Raw genomic sequence first — 24026 nt, 5'->3', positions numbered from 1 at the left:
TCTCTTTATACTACACATCATTTTCATAGTTTTTTTTATATTTTTTTCTTTCTTTTCATCTCCATCATCCATACGAACTCTTTGTTTCTCATCCACTTGTCTTTCACCCCATTCATTTCATTTCCCATTTTCTTTTTGTTTTCCTCGACATTTTCCAGCCCATAAGCCTCCTGCAGATTCACCAAACCTTCTTTCCCTACTACTAATATTTGTCCCTAACTCCTCCTCCTCCTCCTCCTCCTCCTCCTCTCTTTTTTCCTCCATTTTAACCTCCGGTTGGCCTGTTCGTGGCCGGAGTTTTGATGTCTATTACCACCAGAATTCTTCATCCTTGGGCAGAGGGGTGATTTCGCTATTTTTCAACGCCAATTTGCAAAGAGGATGTGACACTGATTGCCATAGGAATGATAAATAATATTAAAGATAAAAACTCTCTTTACCTAATTGATTATTCTACAAGTGTGAACAGTAGGCTATAGCAAAGGACTTGTGATGTTATCGTTTTTCAAGTTCTCGATAAATACTCAATATCCCCTTCCCTCCTCTCCACCATACCCCCTTACACCCCCTACACATCAAACCTGTCACCCTTATCTAACTCCTCTCTCCCATTACCCAATGCCACTCATTTTGCTCCTCTAACTTCACCTCCCCTCCCTCCCAGTCCCCAGCGCGCGCATCACCGGCTCGAGAGAGATCTTCATGAAGGCGGGCAGCGACATCAACATCACGTGCGTGGTGAAGGGCGCCATCAGGGGAGCGCCCGTCATCTGGTACCACGTGCTGCCCCGCGACCCACGTGAGTCACACCGAGGGGAGGGGTAGGGGAGGGGAAAGGGAGAAAGGGACAGAAATGACGATTGGTACGAGAGGAAGGGAAAGTGATGTGAAAGTTACGAAAGGGAAGGGGAAGAGGGTGAAAAGGAAGGAAAAGAGATGAGGGAAAAGAGGATGGGAAGGGGAGGAAAGGAAAAATGATGTTGGTAAAGCTAAAGGGGGGGAATGGATGCAGGGCAGGAAAGAAAGGTGAGAAGAAAGATTATACAGAAGAAAGATGAGGAAAAAACTAATGAAAGAGGAACCGAACAGAACAAAGCCACATAACGAAAGATGAGATAATTCTAACAGAAAAAGCAGGAGTACAGATTGCAGGTAAATAACGGGATATGTGGAAGGGGAGAGAAAGGAGGGATGAAGAGGGTTTGTGGAGGACGGGAGTGTGTGGAACTGGATGAAAGTGGAGAGGAAGGAAGGAAGGGAGGAAGGAAGGAAAGGAGGGAAGGAAGAGAAAAAAGGGTTGTATTTTGTTTTAGACTGTGTTCCCTTTTTGTCAGTTTGTTGTTGTTGTTGTTGCTGTTGTAGTTGTTCACTACAAGACTGAATGCTTTGCTCTTGCTTTGTTTTTGTTTTTTTGTTTGTTTTTTCTTTGCCGAACGAAGCTTTTGATTTTGCGGATTGTTTCTCTTCCTCTCTCCCCTTCTCTCTCTCTCTCTCTCTCTCTCTCTCTCTCTCTCTCTCTCTCTCTCTCTCTCTCTCTCTCTCTCTCTCTCTCTCTTGTCTGTCTTTCCACGCGTGTAGATTCCTTTATCCGTTGTGACGGTCTGCCTGTCTGTGTGTTGTCTGTCCTTTCTACGTATTTCCTTTTCTGTCACTTCGTTACATTCTCAATCATTTTTTTTCCCTTTCCCATTTCTTAATTTTATTTTCAGTTAGTTGCACTTTCTTATCTATTAATATTCTTGCGATTCATTTATGTCACTTCACCGGAAAATCTCTCACTCTTTTTCGTAATCCACAGTCTGCATTTTTTTCAATCAATGCTCCGCACTTAGTTTTTTTCACATTATAGTCTTTTTTTTTTAAATTCCACATCCATTTCTTTTAAATATTCCACAGTTTTTTTTTTTATTCCACAGTCAGGTATTTTTTCATATATCAGTCTGCATTTCTACCACCAACACCACAACCACTACCAACACCAACCCACACACACGCACATCCTATATTACCACCACAACCACCAGAACAACACCATCACCACCAGTACCTCCACCAGCACCACTACACAACCACCAGCACCACTACACAACCACCACCACCAATAGCACAAAAATCACCTCCACCACCACTACCAACCACCCTCCATCCTCTTCTTCAATCACCACCAGAACAAACCCATCTACACCATACACCACCACCACCACCACCACCGCTGTTTCCATTTGATGCACACTCAATACACTGCATTAGTTTTCCCCTCCTTGTCCCCTGTGTTTCCTCCCAGAGAGTTTTTCGACCTCGCTGTTCACTGTAGGGCCGAGGAAAAAAAAGGAAAGGTAAGGGAGAGAAGGAGGGAAGGACAGGTGCGAAGGAGAAGGTGAAGGGAACTGGAGGAGGAGGAGGATATAGGTAAGGGGAGGAAAAGGATAGGTAAGGGAAGGGTTCAGGAGAGGAGGACAGGTGTGAAGGAGGTTGAGGAAATTGGAGGAGGAAGAGAAGGAAAAGGAAAAAGGGGAAGAGAGTACGGAGAGGAAATGGAAGAGAAGATGAGAGGAGAAAGTGAAGGAGTTTGAAAGAGAAGAAACGGAAAGAATTGGATGTGATGGGGTAGGGGAGGATAAGAGAAAGACATTAGGAGTAGGATGTGGAAGGGTAGATGAGAGGAGGAGACGAAGGAACTTAAAGAAGAGAAGGTAGAGAATGGGATGCGATGGGGTAGGGTCGGAGGAAGATGGAGTAAAGTATATGTTTGAAGGGAACACAAAGGTTCACAAAGGAAGAACAAACAACAGCAGACCTGCTGATCCTTACGAGGCTGTTTGTGACAAGCTACAATAACTATCTCATCAAAGGTGGAAGATGAAGGACAGCAAAGGCGAAGGCTCCTCCCCACCCCCCCATCCCTCCAGCCAAAGCTGGCAGGAAAGGAAAAAGAACCATGCAGCATGAAAAAAACTGCATTGCAGCATGGAAAAACTGCATAAAGGGAGGAGAGGAAGAGGAGGAGGAGCGAGAGAGGTAAGGAAGCGAGAGGTAAGGGAAGAGAGATGAGGGGGAGGGGTGTTAGGGGAAGGGAAAGCAGTTAAATAAATAAAAAAAGGAAAAATATAGTCTAGTGTGTGAGAAAGAATAAAAAAAAAATACAGAGAGGAGGGGAAAATTACTGGAGGTCTATTACAATATATTAAGTTGAGTGCAAATGTGACTCTCTCTCTCTCTCTCTCTCTCTCTCTCTCTCTCTCTCTCTCTCTCTCTCTCTCTCTCTCTCATCCTTTATCAAATTACGTCTAATTTTACTTATTTTTATCCTATTAAATTTCCCTTCCTCACTTATCTTACATTCCTACCCTTTCTTCTTTTCTTTTTATTTTCTTCTATTCCTCTCACTTTTTCTTATTTTTACATATTTTTTATTCTGCATTTTCTATTTCACTTATCTAATATTCTGTCCTTCATTTTTCTTTTCCGTTTATTTCTCTCCTCTTTTCCTATTCTTCCGTTCTTCACTTCATCGGAGTCTCAGTCTCCACAGGCAAGCATTTTTTCTCTCTCTTATCTCTCTCGCATTTTTCTCTCCTCCACTTTTCCCTCAATTTCCTCCGCGTCCTCTCTTCCTCCTTACATAAAAAACATTCCCTAATACCATTCTCCTTTCTTTCCTCTCCTCATCCACGTCTCCTCTCTTCAGGCTGAGAAGATGAATCCTTCCTCGCTCCCTCCCTCCCTCTCTCTCTCCTTTCATTATTCTCACCTTTCCTTCCCACTTCCGTTCTAACCTTACTTAAAAGAAATGCTTATTTTTCATCATTTTCCTTTTCTGTCTGTTGTTGTTTTTTCTCTCTCTCTTAATGCAGTTTAACCACAAAATGTTTTTTTTTATTTCTTCCCATTTTCTTCCATTTCTAATTTTTTTATTAACCAATTTCGTATTATCCTTTTCCTTAATGCAGTAAATCCCACTTCCGTACAGCAAAATATTTTCCTTTTTATTCCCATTTTCTTCATTTTTTAAAAATATTTTCCTTCGTATTTACATTTTCTTCTATTTTCCATTTTTTCTCCTTTTTCCAATCCACTTTAATCACAGTTTTCGTTGAACTGCTTATTTTGTTGTTGTTGCTTTGTTTTCATCCTCTTCAGTTGTTTCCTTCTATATTTTTCAGTTTTCCTTTTTTATTTTATTTTATTTCTATTTATTTATTCATTTACTTACTTTATTTGTTTATTTATTTATTATTTTATTTTATTTATTCCTTTTTTTTTGGTGTGTGTGTGTGGAGGTCAAGCACACGTTCTGTACACCACCACTGTGCCACATTCTCCATTCCCTTCCTTTTACAGTTCTTTTCCCCTTCCTTCTCCTTTTCTCTTCCTCGCTTCCTATTTTTTAGCAATTCAGCCACACACATAAATTTTCTTCTTCAATAAGTGGCCGCTCCCCGACACACTAAACCCGCCCCAACCCGCCCCATAACTTTTGTACATGGGAGTTTAAGCCTAGCTTTTTGAGGCAAAGGCCTATAGAATGTTACTGCGTCCTGCCAAACTTTTAAACTTATAAAGCTAATACTTGTATCGACCCTCCTCTGCCTCCTCTCTGCCTCTTTCAATTCCCATCCCACCTGTCGATGTTATTTTTCTGTTTTTCTTCCCATATCTCTCTCTCTCTCTCTCTCTCTCTCTCTCTCTCTCTCTCTCTCTCTCTCTCTCTCTCTCTCTCTCTCTCTCTCTCTCTCTCGCTCTGCGTGTGTGTGTGTGTGTGTGTGTGTGTGTGAGAGAGAGAGAGAGAGAGAGAGAGAGAGAGAGAGAGAGAGAGTGGTATTTCCTTTAAAAAAAATATTAACACGTCTCTCACAAGAAGCAAACGAAACGATTACCGCAAAAGTAATAACACCAAAACGAAATAACAAAAAATAAACAAAGAATTACACCAAAATTACCTAGAAAATAATTAAACGAAAAGTCCCAATAATTACAAAATGACAAAACGAAAAGATAAAAAAGAACAAAAATAGAAGAAAAATTCACTCTTGGTCATTACATTCGAAACTTTATGAATATACAAAGTTAACTAATGAAAATCACATACAAATAATAAAAGACAAAATGCTAATATATTAACCTACTCTGTACACACACACACACACACACACACACACACACACACACGAGGAGCATATTAATATATATCAGTTTTATGTTATATTGCTTAATGGTTCAAGAGGAGGAGGAGGAGGAGGAGGAAGAGAAGTAAACATGGAAACATGGAAATGCAGGCAACATACAGCTGTTTGGCTCATTACGAGGTTGCCCGCTTTGGTGATTTAATCTGCTTGACAGTCACCTGGTGTCCGTAGAGCAGATGAAAGCACTTCGGTATTCAGTTTACTCCTGTTGCAATGAAATGACGGTCGATTCGATTTTTAAAGGAGTTGATGGTATTCGCATTTACTACTTCTGAGGGAAAATTACTCTAATGTCGGATGACTCGGTCTGAGAAGAAACTCCTGCCAATATCTGTATTACACCGCCTCGCTTGAATATGTGGAGTTTCTATTTCTTAAGTTAAGACTGTATCTCAAAAACTTGGAGTGGTTGACATTGCTGAAGTTCTTCAGGTGCTTGAGCACCTGTATCATAGGAGGAGGAGGAGGAGGAATAGGAAAAGGAGGAGGAGGAGGAGGAAGAGGAAGAGGAAGAGGAAGAGGAGGAGGAGGAGGAATATTAGAATAGCCACAACGAGAGGAAGACGGTGATAGAGCTGATGGAGGTGAAGGAAGAGGAAGAGGAAGAGGAGAAGGAAGGAGGAGGCGAAGGGAACGAAAACTGGAGATGGAGATGAAGAGGAAATCAAGACGAAGACGAGGAGGGCGAGGAGGAAAAAGAGGAGAAAAGATGGAAGGGGATGATGAAGTGGCTAAAAGAGTTGGAGATGGAGATGAACAGGAGGCGGGAGACGAACTATTGGACGAAGACGAGGAGAGGATGATGCAGCAGACGGAAGAGGAGAAGGAGGAGGAGGAGGAGGACCCTATTTCTCTGCGGACACCGTTACGGCCCTTGAGTTGTCTGCAGCATCAAACCTTCCCGTCCGTCAGCCTCTCTCATCACTGTTCCCTTCTCCCACCAAGAGGCTGCACCGCTATCACCCCCCGCCCCCCATTCCCTTTCCCCCATGGACGTACTAGGGCCACTTTGCTACAAGGCTAAAGGTGACGGAAGGATAACAACAGCAACAACAATACTAATGATATAACAGAATATATCCCATTATTTTTTCCATCGCTACGTTCACTAAACCTATAGTGAATGCGGTAAAACGATAACTACAATACAAATACCTCGGTTTGGATTCCCTTTATTTGCACCTGTAACTGAACACTTTCTTTTATTACTACAATGTTAATACAAGTAATGTACAGGATGCAATAAAACAACGCAATTAATAGTTACCTTGGTTCGAATCCCCTCTCCTGGCACCCCTAAGCACTTCTAAATCGGCACAACCCACCCCTGAACACGACTTTTCTACTTCGCTACGCACACAACGCCGCTCGATGCAATAAAACCACGAATACGATAACAGTGCCTTAGTTTGGATTCCTCTCCTAGCACCTCCTCTGCAGTCTTAGCTTCTCCTTTCGGCAGACTCCATTTACAGCAAACTGCCTCCGATCTCCCCCTGGCTTCCTATCATTGGGTTTATAAGGGAAAGTCAGCTTAACACAAGACAATGAGTACAATAAAAGAAACTGTCCGAATTCCCCTTTTCAGCATCTCCCGTTCCCTCCCCGTAAACACTTTATTACCTATACCATTTTGCTTCGTTGTGAAAAAAATAATAATAAAACATAAATCAGCAAATAAAGACTATACCACACACATGTTCGAATATCCCTCCCAACACCCTCTTTTCACACGAGGCCGCCCTTGACACTTTATTCGTTTGATTACTACACTCCGTTATAAAAATACCTGAAAAAGCAAAATAACAAGGATCGTGCAGCAAACATCACCCTCTCTTCACCCTTAACCTCTCTCAACCAACTCCGACTCACCCTTGAACACTTTCTTCCGTCCATTATTACGCTCCGATGTAGAAAAAAATAACCGAAATACCACATAATACAACAAACAGGTTCGAATCTCCCTCCCGACACCCTCTTTTCACACCGAGGACCCCCAAACCAGCACCAAGTCGGGCGTGAACACATTAATTCCTTTATTACTACGCTCAGTCGTCGAAATGCCCAAATACCAAAATATATCAAAATACCACAAACAGGTTCGAATCTCCCTCCCAACACCCTCCTTTCGCACCAGTCGCCCCCAAACCAGCACCAAGTCGGTCGTGAACACTTTACTTCCATTATCGGGGCGTCGCGAAAAGTGTCGGCGGTAAATTGTGGGGACGGGCCTCGAGGGCACAGGTGGAGGGCCAGCCCGCGCCCCGGAACGGCCTCTGCGGGCGCGTGGCTCACAGGGGCGGGGCCGATGCATAAGAGCGCCTGACTGCTGAGAACTCCTCGTTATGGGTCTTCTTTTCTCTTATGTAACGACTTGTGAGGGTGTAAGGAACGAGGAAGTGTGGGTAGCTGGGTGGGTGGGTGGGTGAGTACGTGTGTGTGTGTGTGTGTGTGTGTTTTAGTTGTTATTATGTTAGGCGATCCAGTGTTGCTCCCTCGAATACTGATCAAAGTTTACCGTCTAAATAATGTTATGCTTTTACACATTTTTTGCGCCCTAACACATACATTTGACAAGATTTTGTACGAGTAGTGGGTAACTTCCCTGATAGGTAGCTTTATGACCTTGGTGATAAACTAACAAGCCTTCTGCACCATGAACGTGAAAAAAAAAAAAAACTGATGAGAACCCAATTAACCTCCTTTAAGGCCTTTAGGAATAGTCGAGGAAGCGTCCGAGAATACCGACAAGAGGGTGCTTTGGTGCTGGTTTAGAGTTGCCTGGGGTGAACATTAAAGAAAAAAAGTATTACGACGAAATTTGAACCTTGGTACTTGTTTATGTATTGTGATGTATTGTTGTTTTGCTGTTTCCATTAATTGTACACGGTTCGCAGTGATAATGAATACATAACGATCAGGGGTACCGTGACGGTGGTTCAGAACTTTAGATGACTGCTGAAGGGGAAAGGGGTAAGGGGAAGCCGGGGTTAAAAAGAAAGTTGACTAACAGTATATATATATATATATATATATATATATATATATATATATATATATATATATATATATATATATATATATATATATATATATATATATATATATATATATATATATATATATATATATATATATATATATATATATATATATTTATATATTAACGAGAGAAGTAATAATATGTTTCGGTTTTAAGTGTGGGTTTGAGAGGCAACAATACCCAGTTGGTCACGTCCTTCAGCTATGGCCTGGCGTCGAGGCAAAAACAGCTGCGAGAGAAACATGTTTTGTATCATCAGCTGGGCAATACTTCAACGTGGGAGACGAAGTGTGTGTGTGTGTGTGTGTGAGAGAGAGAGAGAGAGAGAGAGAGAGAGAGAGAGAGAATTTTTCAGTAGGCTATGAATAGTTTGTGTACAGAGCGAAATAACCTACTGTTATAGCCATTTATTGCTGTTTTTATACTGTACATCACTGGCCGTTTGTACACTGGATGCTGGACGATACAAAACACAACAGTGAATACAACAGTTGGCTACCTCGGTAAACAAACTAAATAGCAATAGCCTACTCCTGGAAAAAAATAGTTGAAACGTATTTGTGGCGTATAGAACAACGTATATTTACGTACCTGTCACACAGCACACAGAGTGGTGGTGTTGTAACACACTGGGGGGTGACAGGGGGGGGACAGGGGGGCAGCGGCGCCAGGGTGCAGCGGTGAGGGAGTCAGGGAAGGGCCGCCCCCTGCTGTGCCTCACGATGAACACTCAACGTTGACACTCCTCCTTCACCACACACCTGACCACAGTGCACAGCCTCACGTGTGTCAAGGCGGCCACACCATCGTCCTCACCTTGGACAGCCGCTTGGCGAGGAAAAGCTAAAGTGGGCAAATTATCCACTCCATGCGGGTGTCGCCGTGCACGTCCTCACTATTCACTTGCTCTAAAGACACTGACGCCGCCGCGCAGCCGCGGGGCCGCGGGCAGCCGGGCACGTTGCGTTCACTAGTAATAATCGCCGCACTTCTCGTATCATGGCAGCAGCGTTCACCTTTGTAAATGTTGATGTATTTCCCTCACATTCTCATTACATTCTCTTCACCCTACTTGCATAATATTCGCCTCTTCCTCCAGGTCCTTTTTTAAACTGTCCTTATTGGCTACTTTATTCTTTCCATCTTTATTTTCTCTACTCTAACAATTTATATTTTACTATTTTTCATTATCCTTCCGTTTTGTTCATTGATTTTACCTTCAGCTTTCGATCATCTTATACTTATTTTAACCTTTTTTTTATTTTCCTGTTCATTACTCTCATGTTTTAGTTCATTTATTTTACCTTCAGCTAATTTAATCTTAGTGTTATCCTTTTTTTGCTTGCACCTTTCTTTTTTTTTTCTTCTTTGTCCTCTTCCTTTTTTGCTACCTACTTAATCTTCTCCCTCTTCGTTATCTTCGCATCCTTGTTCCTTGTACCTGGCTCCTTTACTTTCTATACCTTTATCACAATTATTTTTCAGTTACTTTTTTCGTCTTCCTCTTCCTTTTTTCCCGCTTACTCCATCAGCTTCCTCTTCGTTATCTCCACATCTCTTTTCCGCGTTCCAAATTCCTTTACTTCCTTCGTAATCTCATTGACTACCAGATAAGGAAGACAGAAAAAAAGATCAATCCCTTACGATCCTTTTTCCTAGTCTTCCTCCTACTCCTCCTTTTCCTCCTCACTACATCATAACTTTTGCAATTTTCTCAAATCTTTCAACATATTCCTCCAATCCCTTAAACGACGAACAAAGAGGAGGTAGTGGAAGTCAATAGCCAGGATCGAAACTGTTATTCATTCCACTCTTCCTCTTCGTCTTCCTGTCTAACTCTTCTTCCTTCTTCTCCTCCTGATCCCTCTTCATGTAGCGTTGAATCCTGTTCTGCTGATCCTAATGTTTCTTCAATTCTCCTAGTTCGGCAGATAAGAGAGAGAGAGAGAGAGAGAGAGAGAGAGAGAGAGAGAGAGAGAGAGAGAGAGAGAGAGAGAGAGAGAGAGAGAGAGAGAGAGAGAGAGAGAGAGAGAGAGAGAGAGAGAGAGAGAGAGAGAGAGAGAGAGAGAGACGCCAGAGCTCTCGAGGGGCAGCTGAGGTTTGGAGACGACACCCTGGCCATTAGGGACTCCATCAACATCCTGGGGGTGGAGGTCGACTCCAAACTCAGCTTTGACCGCCACCTCGAGAACGTGGCGCGCAAGAAGTCCCTGAGAGTAACACTCCTGCGTCGAGTCCGCCACCTTCTCGACACTGATGGACTCCTAAGGCTTTATAAGTCGCAGGTGAGGCCCATCATGGAGTACAGCTCCCTCACATGGATGGGTAGCGCCCAGTGCCACCTCTCCCTGTTGTACCGGGTGCAGAGGCGTGCCGAACGCCTCATATACGGTGCCAGTGACCAGCAGCAGCAACAGAAGCATGGACGACAAAGGGGACACCGGCAATGGCAACAGCAACAACAACACCACCGTCACCACCCGAGACAGGACGTTCCCCGCCACCAGATGGATAGTCTGGAGCACCGCAGGAGGTCGGCGCCCTCACAGTGCTGCACAAGGCCCAGGTGAAGCACACACCACACCTCGCGGCCCTCGGAGTCCCGTGGAGGAGGTCAGAGCGAGCTACGAGAGCGGTAGCGTCCGGTGATCTCCTCGAAGTCCCGAGGACCCGTACGCTGAGGTGTCAGCGGGCCTTCACCTGTGTCACAGCAATACTGCGGAACGCCTTCACGGCCGAGGTGGACTTATCAGGCCTGAGCACCCAGCGCGTAAAGACAGCTGCCCATCTGTGGTGTCGCGCACGCCCCCTTAAGTGACAGTGTCTACGAACAATACGGACTTCAAGGGGGGCCACACCCACACTAATATAAAAGAACAAACTATTGGGCAAGCTTTAGAACAGGTGCCCTTATGGACGAGGGCTCCTTTAGCTCGTGATACCCCATGCCATACTAATAGGATTTCATCTGTGTGATTTTGTTTAAGGAGAGAGAGAGAGAGAGAGAGAGAGAGAGAGAGAGAGAGAGAGAGAGAGAGAGAGAGAGAGAGAGAGAGAGAGAGAGAGAGAGAGAGAGAGAGAGAGAGAGAGAGAGAGAGAGAGAGAGAGAGAGAGAGAGGTCAACTGTGTATTCCTCATCCTCTTTCTCCTTTTCTTCGTCTTCTTTTTCTCCTGCTTCTAAAACAATGAGTTATACATTTCTTTCCTATATAGAACGTAACAAAAAAAAATAATGTACATTTTCTACATTTTTTATCCGCCCTTTATTCCCTTATCATCCTGCTTCACATTAATCAGTGCTTCTAATTTCAATTCTAAATTATTGTTTTCGGCTTTTCTCATTGTCTCAGCCTCTCTCCACCCACTGTTATTACCCCCATTAACTCCTCGTTTGATCTCCTTTTTTAAAGCATCAAAACCCATCCATTTCAACTCGTTCCTTTTATTCCTTATCTTTCTTAAAGTTCTCCTCCTCCTTCTGCTCGTCCTCTTCCTTCTCCTCAACGGATCGGAGCCTCACCAATCCCTTCCTATCACTATTTTTTGTAAATATATATATATATATATATATATATATATATATATATATATATATATATATATATATATATATATATATATATATATATATATATATATATATATATATATATATATATATATATATATATATATATATAGCCATCACGCCTTTCCCTCCTCCCTCGCCCTACAAACAAGACGGTGGAGACTGGAGACCAATCCCATTTACTGCTCCTCTTAGTACCCGCTCAGCGTCCTCCCTGGCAATCACGCCTGTCTCTTCTCCCACCCACAACTCCATCTCCTCTCTCCTCCCCGCAGCCAAGGAGGAGCTGGTGGAGATCAACGCCGGGGGTCGGGGCGGCGTGCAGCTCGTGACGGACAAGAACTCGGGCACCAGCTGGCTCCTGGTCACCCACGCCACCTGGAGGGACGCCGGGAACTATACGTGCGCGCCCGTGCACGCCACGCCCGCCTCGGTGTCCGTCCACGTGCTCGACGGTGGGTGGGCGTGGGCGTAGAGGGAAGAGAGGGAGAGGGTGCATGTGCACACTGTGCCGACTCTGGGCCACGACAACCCAGCGACTTTTCCATTAGACAAGTTGGTTCCCACGCTCCAAGAAAGGGGGGAGGTTTTATTGGGGTCTTGGTGTCTTGCCGACTGTCTGGGACATTCAGCCAACTAGTTGCCAGCATGTCGTGCTAAGTTGCTAACCCTCACGACTCCAGACTCTCGTCACGACGTCGGCGCAGCATTCGGCAACAGTCTCAAAACCTCTTTCAAAACATGCCCGACCCTTTCACATCAACACCTCAGACCTCGTGTACCCTAGAGTCGTGGGTAGTCGTGGCCCAGAGTCGGCACAGTGTGAACGGGGCTTAAAGCCCCGTTCACACTGTGCCGTCCTGGATAAAATCCTTCCTTCCCAAACGTTATGTATTCCATGTCATTCTTCGTTGTTCTATTTATTTCGCTCACTATTAGTTTTTCATTTACTTTTCAATATTCGTTCTCTTTCATGATCACTATTTGTTCTCTTTCTCTCACTATTCGTGTGTAATACTGGCCACTTGCAGACTCCTTACTTTCTTGTTTTTATGTTATCTCCTTTTTGGTCTTTAAAACTCTAAATCTTCCTTTCCTCATCAGTCAGACTCCTTACCGGCCACTTGCAGACTCCTTATGTTGTAATGGAATCTCCTTGTGGTCTTTAAAACAATAATCCTTCCTTTCCCCACCGCTGCGTGCCCTTGATCCCCGTTCCTTTCCCCCAGAAGAGGCTCCAGCCGAGCTCCAAAACGACCCCCAGCCGAGCCGGGCCCAGACGTTCACCCAAGGAACGCCAGGCCTTCCGCTGCTCCTGCTGGGGCTTCACCGTCTGCTGGGGCGCGACAGGACGAGAACGTGGTGCCTCTGGGTTCTCCTGGCTGTCTGTCTAGGGTTCTCCAGCGCCGTCAGTGGTACGAGTAGCCTTCAGGACGTCTCTCAGACTAGTAAGGAAGCCAAGCCAGTCTTGAAAGTCGCCGCGAGGGAGGAAGGTGGTTTGCGGATATCCTTTGCTTCTACACTTCCTCCTGTTCTCTCTTTGTATCCTACACTTCATTCTCGCCTTCCCCATCCTTCGTCTGATATACTCCACCCTTCTCCTCATCGTTGGAATCCTACACTACCTCTTCCTTTTCTTCCTCCTCCTCCTCCTCCTCCTCCTCCTCTCGAAGGCACCATGACAAACCACTCAGTTCCGACGCCCACGTGCATTGATCTAACCCCCTCCACCTCCTCCTCCTCCTCCTCCTCCTCCTCCTCCTCCCTCCCTTTCCTCACCCACGCTTAGTGCACTTCCCCCTCCCACGCCTTCCGCCCTCAGCTCTAGTCCAGGGCGGGGCGTGTGGGAAGCGAGGCGCGGGGAACGTAACGGCGCGTTGGTTGTGTTGGTTGTCTGCGGTGATGTGGCGGAGTTGTGTTGCAGCGGTGTGTTGATGCGGGTGTGTTGCGGCGGTGTGTTGGTGCGGGTGTGTGTTGGTGCGGGTGTGTGTTGGTGCGGGTGTGTTGCGGCGGTGTGTTGGTGCGGGTGTGTTGCGGCGGTGTGTTGGTGCGGGTGTGTGTTGGTGCGGGTGTGTTGCGGCGGTGTGTTGGTGCGGGTGTGTGTTGTGGCGGTGTGTTGGTGCGGGTGTGTTGTGGCGGTGTGTTGGTGCGGGTGTGTGTTGTGGCGGTGTGTTGGTGCGGGTGTGTGTTGTGGCGGTGTGTTGGTGCGGGTGTGCTACGGCGGTGTGTTGGTGCGGGTGTGTGTTGTGGCGGTGTGTTGGTGCGGGTGTGCTACGGCGGTGTGTTGGTGCGGGTGTGTGTTGTGGCGGTGTGTTGGTGCGGGTGTGCTGCGGCGGTGTGTTGGTGCGGTGTGTGTTGTGGCGGTGTGTTGGTGCGGGTGTGCTACGGCGGTGTGTTGGTGCGGGTGTGTGTTGTGGCGGTGTGTTGGTGCGGCGGTGTGTTGGTGCGGGTGTGTGTTGTGGCGGTGTTTTGTTGTGGTGTGCTACGGCGGTGTGTTGGTGCGTGTGTGTTGTGGCGGTGTGTTGGTGCGGGTGTGTTGTGGCGGTGTGTTGGTGCTGGTGTGCTACGGCGGTGTGTTGGTGCGGGTGTGTGTTGTGGCGGTGTGTTGGTGCGGGTGTGCTACGGCGGTGTGTTGGTGCGGGTGTGTGGTGTGGCGGTGTGTTGGTGCGGGTGTGCTACGGCGGTGTGTTGGTGCGGGTGTGTGTTGTGGGGGTGTGCTGGTGCGGGTGTGTGTTGTGGCGGTGTGTTGGTGCGGGCGTATGTTGCGGCGGTGTGTTGGTGCGGGTGTGTGCTGCGGTGTGTTGGTGCGGGTGTGTTGCGGTGGTTGTGTTGCGGCGGTGTGTTGGTGCGGGTGTGTTGCGGTGGTTGTGTTGCGGCGGTGTGTTGGTGCGGGTGTGTTGCGGCGTTGTGTTGGTGCGGGTGGGTGTTGGGGTGGGTGTGGTGCGGGGGGGGGTTGGTGCGGTGTGTTGCGGTGGTTGTGTTGCGGCGGTGTGTTGGTGCGGGTGTGTTGCGGCGGTGTGCGGGTGCGGGTGTGTGTTACGGTGGTGTGTTGCGGCGGTGGCGTTGGTGCGGGTGTGTGTTGAGGTGGTATGTTGCGGCGGTGGTGAGTTGTGGTGTGTTGCGGGGCGTGAAGAGGAAAGCTTTGCATCTATCGTGTGTGTTGTCCCTCCTCCCTCATGCATGTGTAAAAATGTGTTGCTCTTTCCTGCTCTCTTGATCAAGCTACACACACACACACACACACACACACACACACACACACACACTAACTAACTAACTAACTAACTAACTATGTACAAATTTTAAGGTCATATGTACAGTAAATTCATCAGTGTGTTGATAATAAAAAGAGTGGACGAGGGAAAGGTTATGAAAGAGAAAAAAGTGAGAACGATAAAAACGGAGAACGAGAAAAAAAGTGTTTGACAAATAAAAGGTTAATGGTAAGTACAGAATAAGAGAAAAGAAATGTGTGGAAACAGATAAATGACTGAAAAGATGCTTAATTAAGGGAAAAAATACTGTGAAAGGAAAGATATGCAAAACAAAGAATAAAGAAGAAAACTTAGTGATTGATGAAAAGGTTGATGAGAAAAAGATGGACAGTGAAACAGGTGACAGTGATAGAAAAGACTGATAGAAAAAGAGACAAATGAGGAAAAAGGTGAACGAGAAAAGCAATCTGAAAAACGGATGAGAAATATTGGAAGGGAAAAATATGACTCGCAAATATAAACGAGAATACCAATAGAGTAAAACACACACAAAAAAAGAGGGAATAAAAGTGGAAACTCTAGAAGGGAAGAATGTGCGGGGATGAAATTTAAGTGCAAATGTGATCAATTATTCTCTGTTTTGTGAAAATACGATAAAGATGGAAAGAGTGCAAAAAAAAAGAATACTGAAACTCATAAAAATGGAGGATGTGAGTATCAGAAGAACGTAAACATCGAATGAGAAAAAAAAGGAAGAAGTTACCGAGAATGACTCCCGTAAGGTTGAAATAAAACTGAAGAAAGGAAAAAGATGAAAAGACTGAGAAAAAAATATTGAAAATATATGGAATGACTGAAAATTCTAAAAAAGGGAACTTCAGAAAAGGTGTGAGCAATAACTGTCAGGACAACGTGTGAAATTCAATGAGAAAAAAATCCTTGAAGAAAAATGTGCTCATATGTAATTCAACTGTTATTGTGACCAATGATTCTGAACTTTGTGGTAATGAGGTAAAGATGAACAATGTAATGAACGATTGAAAGTTATGAAATGAGAATCTCTAAAGAAATTGGCAATGTTAGGACTGACTCGACTTCGAAACTTCGACGGATGAAAATATGTAAAAAAAAAAAAAAAAAAGGAAACTTACGCAATAGGAAAGTGAAAAGCATATATGAAGACATTTCAAAGAAATTAAAAGAAGAAATAGATAAAACTCTCCAGGGGAAAAATGTGCAGATATTGAATTGGGCTTAATAATGTGTAAAAAGTCAAGTGCTTTGTACATTAATCGTCGACGCTGTGATCCATTAGAGAGTAAAACCAAAACGGCGAGATAATAATAAAATAAAATTACCAAGTGGATGAGTTACCGTTGGCAATTATTCATTTTCTATTAATTAAGTGATTTCTGTGGGAGGGAAAATGTGAAAGAAAATTAGCTGGTTGCTCTCTCTCTCTCTCTCTCTCTCTCTCTCTCTCTCTCTCTCTCTCTCGTGACCTGAATACACATAGGCTACACACAATATCGTTTTAAAATATGCATCCTTCCTCCTTATCTCCTCCTCCTCTTCGTGCTGCTCCTCCTCGTGCTACTCGTGCTCCTCCTCCTCCACCCGCTCCCCGAAACTACCATTCTTTTCTTCCCTCTCCTCTTTCTACTTTTCTACATACTGACTCTTCTTTCTCCTTCTTCCTTTTCTCTAGGTCTCTATCTTCCTCTCCTTTTTTCCGTCACTCTGTCCCTACTTCCTCTCTTTTTGTCTTTCCTCCTCCTCTTCTTCCCCTTCTTGTTCCTCTTTGAGACTGTGGTGTTCAAGGACTCTCAATGCCATGGAAAGAGGAACCGTTGGAAGAAAGAAGAAAACCAAAGAGACGGACATAAAAGGAGGAGGGAGAGGAGGAGGAGGAGGAGGAGAGAGGGAGGGTGGTATAGGGAATGGGGCGAAGGAAAAAGGCAGTGAAGAGAAAGCTGGAGATGTGGAGAGAGAGAAGAGGGGTAGATATAGAGGAGTAGAAGGGAGGAGAGAGAGAGAGAGAGAGAGAGAGAGAGAGAGAGAGAGAGAGAGAGAGAGAGAGAGAGAGAAAAGAGAGAGAAGAAGAGAGAAGGAGAGAGAGAGAGAGAGAGAGAGAGAGAGAGAGAGAGAGAGAGAGAGAGAGAGAGAGAGAAAGAGAGAGAGAGGAAAGAGGAGAAAGAGAAAGGAAGAGAGAATGATAAATAAGTGGAGGAAAAAGTAAGAAGAAATGAGATATAATGAAGCTGGCAGGGAGGAGCGGATGGGAGGAAAAGTAGTAACGGGAGATGAAGAATGAAGAGAAAATGAAGGAAAGACGAAGCAGCTAACATGAAAAAGGCGAAACAAAAAAAAAAAATGAGAGGGAAGAGAACAAGAACATGAAAATGAAATTGAAGGGAAGATGGAGGAGTGAAAAAGAAGGAATAACCAAAGTGAAAAGAAGGAAAAAACAGGAAGAAATGAACAGAGGACAAGAATACAGATTGATAAAAAAAAAGAGAGAAGAAAACAAACTAATTAGGAAAAGAACTGGAGTGTGAAAACAAAACAATTAAGTTAGAAAGTATTTGGAAAAAAGAAAAACTACACAAAACACAAAACACAGAAGAGTGAGAAGAAGAGAATGGAATGACGATGATAGAAATAAAAGCCAAAACCGTGAACAGATATACACAGAGAAAAGAAGAGCAACGGCGACAAAAAGATAAACAAGGCAGAATGTGAAGAAAAAAATGAGGAAGAAGAAGAGGAGGAAGAGGTTGAAGATGAGGAGGGAAAAGACAGTAAGGAGATGCATTAAGGAAGGTAAAGGAACACAAAAGGAGCGAGATATTGAGAAAAAGGATATATGGTAAAGGAATAACACTCACAAAGGAAATCAGATAATAAAGGAAAGAAGAAGGAATACAGAGAAAAAGAAAAGAGCGTGTGAAATAAATCCTGAAATATCTGCGAATCCCTGAGGAAAAGATCGATGATGTGGAAGCGGAGGAGGGGAAAGAAGAGAAAGGAGAGGAGGTCAAGGAGAGGAATCGGAAAGGAGGAGGAAGAAGAGTGAAAGCGACGCGTAAAAAAAAAAAGATATGGAGACACTGGAAAAGGAAGAGGCAAAGAAGAAGAGGAAGATAAAGAGGAGAGGGAAGAGGAGGAGGTGGAGGAGGAGGAGGAAGAAGAAGATTAAAGAGACAAAATTTAATATCACATGAGAAGAGGAATGTGTTAGTATGTGAATACGTGTGTATGTGTGTGTGTCGCGTCTCACTTCCCTGATTGATGAACAGTGCTTATTGTGTGTGTGTGTGTGTGTGTGTGTGTGTGTCGCGTCTCACTTCCCTGATTGATGAACTGTGCTTATTGTGTGTGTGTGTGTGTGAGAGAGAGAGAGAGAGAGAGAGAGAGAGAGAGAGAGAGAGAAAAAGACGGGTTTGAAATTGAAACAAATGGAAGTGTTACGCTCGTGAACATGATTCTTCGAACGATTTCGTTCTCTCTCTCTCTCTCTCTCTCTCTCTCTCTCTTAAAAGCGCTCAAGGGGAAGAAAAGAAAGCGGAAGAGTAAAGGAGAGAAGGAACATGCCAATGAGAAAAGGAAGAGTGGTGACGAACACTGAAGCGAGGCAAATAAAGAATATTCACGCAACTTGAAGGAAAAGGTGAAGGAGTGAAGGGAAAATGATTAAGAAAATAAGAGGAAGGAGAAACAACAATAAGAAGGAAATATAGACAGGTGTCAAATAAAAAAATAAAAAAAATATGAAAGCAACTCAAAATGAAAAAAAAAAGATTTTAAAAGTCAGAAAGGTTAAGAAAAAAGAAAGTAATGGCCGGAACAAAAAATGGAAACGTGTCAGTCGAACAAAAGAACAGACATGTGAAAAACTCAACATGGAAACTTAATTAGAAGACTGAAAGTCAGAAACACTAAGAGGAAAAAGAGAAAAAAATGATAAGAATGAAATCAGAAAAGAGTCAATAAGTGTATGAATAATTAAACAAAGAAACGGAATAATGAAATATAAATAAATATATAAAAGATGAACACATACAAAAAAATGTTAGGGAGATGTGAAAATGAGGGAATATGTTCAGGTCCAGCGTCATTACATACTCGTTTTGTTATAATTATGTGTTCTCCATATTGTTTGGCTAATGTCACCCATTCACGATCTCGCCTCGACGTTAGAAAATGTCACGCTGCCAGACGTACGTTAAGATCATTGTAAATAGATCCCCTAAAATGCCGATCATTGTCGACGTCGAAACGACGTTGTCGAGACGTTGCTAAGATGGACATCCAACGGTGATGGTTTACTGCCGACGGTGGCAGATGTCGGGGAGGGCGCCGAGTGTTTAGAAATTTCCAAAACTGTCGGCGTGTGACCTGTCGTCGGGAGGCGTCGGGAGTCAAGATCGTGAATGTGTGACACTGGCCTTGGTTGTCTTTGGTGCATGTGTTCCTCATAACAGATTATACCACACAGTGTTTGGCTGGTGTGTGTTGAGGCTTTGTTCCCTTTTTCCTTACTATGCAAGGAAGAGAAGTTGCTGCTCGCTCTCAGCATCAATTCGGTTGGTCAAATGCAAGAGGAATACAGAGGTGATTTTTAGGAAACTATTTCCCGGTGCTGCTCTGAAGTCATGACCATTTTCACTTCATTTCAAAGTGCTGCCTTTGGCCCCTTATCTGGTGTTCACTGCGTAATGGTTTGCTTTCCAGGAACAGCTGCATTGTATATATATATATATATATATATATATATATATATATATATATATATATATATATATATATATATATATATATATATATATATATATATATATATATATATATATATTACTTAATTTTCTAGGAGGCTGTGATATTTTAAGCCTGAATAAGTTATAATATATGTGTACTGTTTTAGGGCCCCACACTGTGTGTGGAGGAAATTATCAACGGCATCCCGAGTAACGACAGCAGCACCCAGCCGGTGGCCACACAAGCTGCACGCAAGAAGCTCTCAGCCCGCCCCTAGATGCCACCCCGGATGCCGGCCTGGTGCACCCCCTTGTACGCCTCCTGGAGAGGGCAGACAAGTGAGTGTGGGCTGAGTGCTGTAACCAGAGGCCAGGGTTCAGGATGTCTATTTATACTCTTTATAAATGAAACTTTCAAGAGAGGAATACCAAGGCTTCTCAAACTGAAACTGATCATTCTTTTGACATGTATTATGTCCTTAGGAGCAGCAGTTGTGTTCACTTATTAATTTGTTTTGCCCTTTGACTGCCACCTTTAGTTTATAAGTAATCTGAATTACTCCTGTGCCAATGTGAAGTAAGAAAATGTTCTAGATACGAATGCCAAATGGTTTGTACACATTGGCGACCATTACTGTTACGTGTAGGATTACTTCACGACGAACGTGTGGAGATGCGCGTCATCTGATGGCTGACAAGCACCCTGCCGCAGCCCCGCCCTGCACGTTGTGTACTGTTCCTTCTGCCCCATTCATAAATAATAGCAAGGTTAAGCATTTTGTGGCATCCAGCCCTGAGTTGTATCGTTCCTGCTGTGAGGGTCTCGCGTAGAAAAAAGTGGAGGGGAACATGAAGTCTTAAGATGAAGAGAAGGAGGTAGAAAAGGGTGTCGGTTCTTGATAGAATCTTCCTGCTTTGTTTTTATGTTGTATGAACATATGATTAGTTTGAAGTTTGTTCCTCCAAGTAATCCACGGTGTTTGCCTCCCCAACAGCCTCGGGTGCTGTCGTGTCGTTCGTCAAGCTGCTCCTCTCGCTGCACACCAACGTAACATGCAGAGCAAGCCGTGTGGGCGCCGGGAAACACTGCTGGCGATGGCCCCAAACTCAGAGACTTCGTCATTAAGGCTGGCATTGTACAACCTCTTCTGGAACTCATTAGACCAGACACAGAGGTAAGTTCATGAGGATGTTTTCTTACATTTTATAATGGGATGCTTTACCATTCAGTGATGTATTCTTTCTACACTTCAAAACTCAAGCACAAAGTGGACAGTAAACTAATGTTTATAAGAGAAAGGAAAAATACATTGATCATCAGAACATATTGTCTTCAGTATCTTCATTCCTGTAGCATCACTGCATCATAATGAATGTATTGCTGAGTGTAGATACACAGGTCTTGGTTGAGCAGGCATGAAAAGGCGGCACCAGGTGGAAGGCCACAGCCACAGACGGCAGGCCAGTGCTGGTACACAGTACGGTGATGGAGGCAGTGATAGTGAACAGGGTTATAACTTGTTGGCTGCGGGAATGTGTTTGAAGGATGGGTACTTTGAATTACGAGGAACTAATAAAGTAATGTAAAGTCTAGAGTTCAATTCTCAGGTCTGAGGACATGTATCTTAACATAAATTCGTTAGTCATTCATTCATTATTGTCTTAGAAGACACAACAAAACCCAGTGAGGTTATGCCCCACCCGGACCGCTTCCTGCATGCATCAGTTATTTGTGTGTCATACCAGTGGGAGTGTAAAGCAGTCACCAAAACTATTGTAGGTTAACATGGTTCGTTAATATTCACCTAGCAAAGGGTTATAAATGTGTTTATCTTCTCAGACTGCCGAGATCAACGAGGTGGACCGACTGGGCCAGATGACTGAGGAGTGCGGCGGACTGGACAAGACTGAGGACTGCAGCACCACGACAACGAGGCCGTGTACGAGAAGGCCCTGGATGGATATCATCGATAAGTGTTCCGGCGAGGAGGAGGGCCCCAAGGTGAACAGCACCACCAGTGGCCAGGCGTACGACTTCTCTGCCGTGAACAACGTGCCTGAGGGTGGATTCTCTTTCTAGGACTTCAGTGTGTGTGTCTGGCAAGGGAGGAGCAGCAGCAAGCAGGGTGCGTGTGTTCCACGGCGGAATAATGTGATAATCTATCTAACCGTCGATCTCACTTGTCTAAGTGGCCTCTGCAGCATGTTATACTGGGCCTTCAGTGGACCCGCTGGTGCCTCAATGTTTTACTGGGCCTTCAGTGGACCCGCTGGTGCCTCAATGTTTTACTGGGCCTTCAGTGGACCCGCTGGTGCCTCAGTGTTTTACTGGGCCTTCAGTGGACCCGCTGGTGCCTCAGTGTTTTACTGGGCCTTCAGTGGACCCGCTGGTGCCTCAGTGTTTTACTGAGCCTTCAGTGGACCCGCTGGTGCCTCAGTGTTTCACTGGGCCTTCAGTGGACCCGCTGGTGCCTCAATGTTTTACTGGGCCTTCAGTGGACCCGCTGGTGCCTCAATGTTTTACTGGGCCTTCAGTGGACCCGCTGGTGCCTCAATGTTTTACTGGGCCTTCAGTGGACCCGCTGGTGCCTCAATGTTTTATTGGGCCTTCAGTGGACCCGCTGGTGCCTGAGTATTTTACTGGGCCTTCAGTGGACCCGCTGGTGCTTCTGTGTGTGTTTCAAAATTGTTTGCTTGATAGGCTGAAGCTTGAGGAATTCTGTGGATTACTTTTCATATCAGGTAATGGCTTTTTTACCTCTTTTTTATTCATCCAATAAATTTATCTTTATAAACTGCCTAATGCATTTGACTCAAATGTTATTTTGTAATAAGGGACCAAATAAATTCGTGCCAGATGATGAAAAATTTGATCATCCAGCACAATGTATCCTTCTCAACCTGTCAAAGATATTTTCCTACATCAATAAAGTTAAAATAAGTTGTATTGGTGCAAATTATCCGCCAAATGTTTCAAAAAGTTTCTTCACGCCTTTTATAGATTTTTTTTTTTCATGATAGGTTAGCTAAGGGCACTTGTGAAGTACTGTGGGTTATTAACTATACAGAGTAGTGTTGAGGGTTGGGTTTACTTTCCTTCGAGTTTTCATTCACACGTAGTCACGTACAGACACCCTGGCAGGCCTGGACGCTGAAGACTGCGTAGTGTGACTGGCCACTCAACACTGACATGTCCTGCTTTCCTGACTAAGACTGTGACTGGTTACATAGACATCATTGTTACAATCTCATATATATATATATATATATATATATATATATATATATATATATATATATATATATATATATATATATATATATATATATATATATATATATATATATATATATATATATATATATATATATATATATATATATATATATATATATATATATATATATATATATATATATATATATATATATATATATATATATATATATATATATATATATATAAGGGTAGGCGGTGGCTGAACAGATAGCAAGACGACCCCGCGTTCAGGAGGACGCAAGTTCAATCCCGACCGGTGCCACCAAGCTAGGATTTTTCAGCCGCCGCCGAGTGGCTTAAAACTACCCACATGCTGTCCAGAAGACCACCTATCAACCCGGACTCTAGATTCTAGGATTAAAGATGAGCTCTGGGAGGGCAGCATGAGCCAATGCAAGGTGGCGCCACTATAAACACTCGCCTGCGCCAGAACGGGCTGGGCCGACCATCAGGACCCACCGGGAAGAAACCTTGGACCGACCATCAGGATCCACCGGGAAGAAGCCTACCGGCGCAATAGGCCAAGACGTAAAAAAAAAAATATATATATATATATATATATATATATATATATATAGATATATATATATATATATATATTCTTATAGGCAGCATATAGTTTATTCGTTTATCACATTGGCATCTTGTTTAATCTGTTCAGCGACTTCGTTCAAGTGGAGCTCCGGGGGGCAGCATGTGCCAAGCAATAGTCGTATATCACAGAATCAATCAATAGGGGCATACGCCGGGAGGCGCGTCGCCTCGCCCACCCTATGACGCCAAGCCCGGGGGCCTCTCCGAGCGAGTCTCCATGCAGGCCCCCTTCCCAACCCGAGTACCTCCCGGCAGGATCTATCGACTTGCTCAAGCCACGAACTCCGTGGGCGTCCCCTTGGCCTCCTCCACTCAGGATTGTCTCTTACAGAGACAACCCGATGAGCAGGATCAGCTTCCGGAAAACGTGCCACGTGCCCATA

At 44.3% G+C, this 24026-nt stretch overlaps 1 protein-coding gene across 1 annotated transcript; it reads left to right on the top strand.

The window, feature by feature from the left end:
• The first annotated feature begins 669 nt into the window (after positions 1–669).
• LOC126996565 (uncharacterized) lies at positions 670–21863 on the top strand. Its single transcript, XM_050857180.1, has 6 exons — positions 670–799; positions 12073–12252; positions 13030–13245; positions 19937–20108; positions 20765–20944; positions 21610–21863. The coding sequence occupies exons 1-4, from the start codon at positions 703–705 to the stop codon at positions 19981–19983; spliced, it is 540 nt and encodes a 179-aa protein (XP_050713137.1). The 5' UTR covers positions 670–702; the 3' UTR covers positions 19984–20108; positions 20765–20944; positions 21610–21863.
• Positions 21864–24026: the final 2163 nt, after the last annotated feature.

This window comes from Eriocheir sinensis, chromosome 1 (assembly GCF_024679095.1).
Source record: "Eriocheir sinensis breed Jianghai 21 chromosome 1, ASM2467909v1, whole genome shotgun sequence".
Lineage (NCBI taxonomy): Eukaryota > Metazoa > Arthropoda > Malacostraca > Decapoda > Varunidae > Eriocheir > Eriocheir sinensis.
This window is presented reverse-complemented; position numbering and strand designations above follow the sequence as displayed.

Excerpts from the sequence above, each read along its gene's own strand:
- LOC126996565 (XM_050857180.1), top strand. The coding sequence starts at position 703 with ATGAAGGCGGGCAGCGACATCAACATCACGTGCGTGGTGAAGGGCGCC. Across the intron at positions 800-12,072 it reads CGTGCTGCCCCGCGACCCAC|CCAAGGAGGAGCTGGTGGAG; the intron begins GTGAGTCACACC and ends TCCTCCCCGCAG. Across the intron at positions 12,253-13,029 it reads GTCCGTCCACGTGCTCGACG|AGGCTCCAGCCGAGCTCCAA; the intron begins GTGGGTGGGCGT and ends TTCCCCCAGAAG.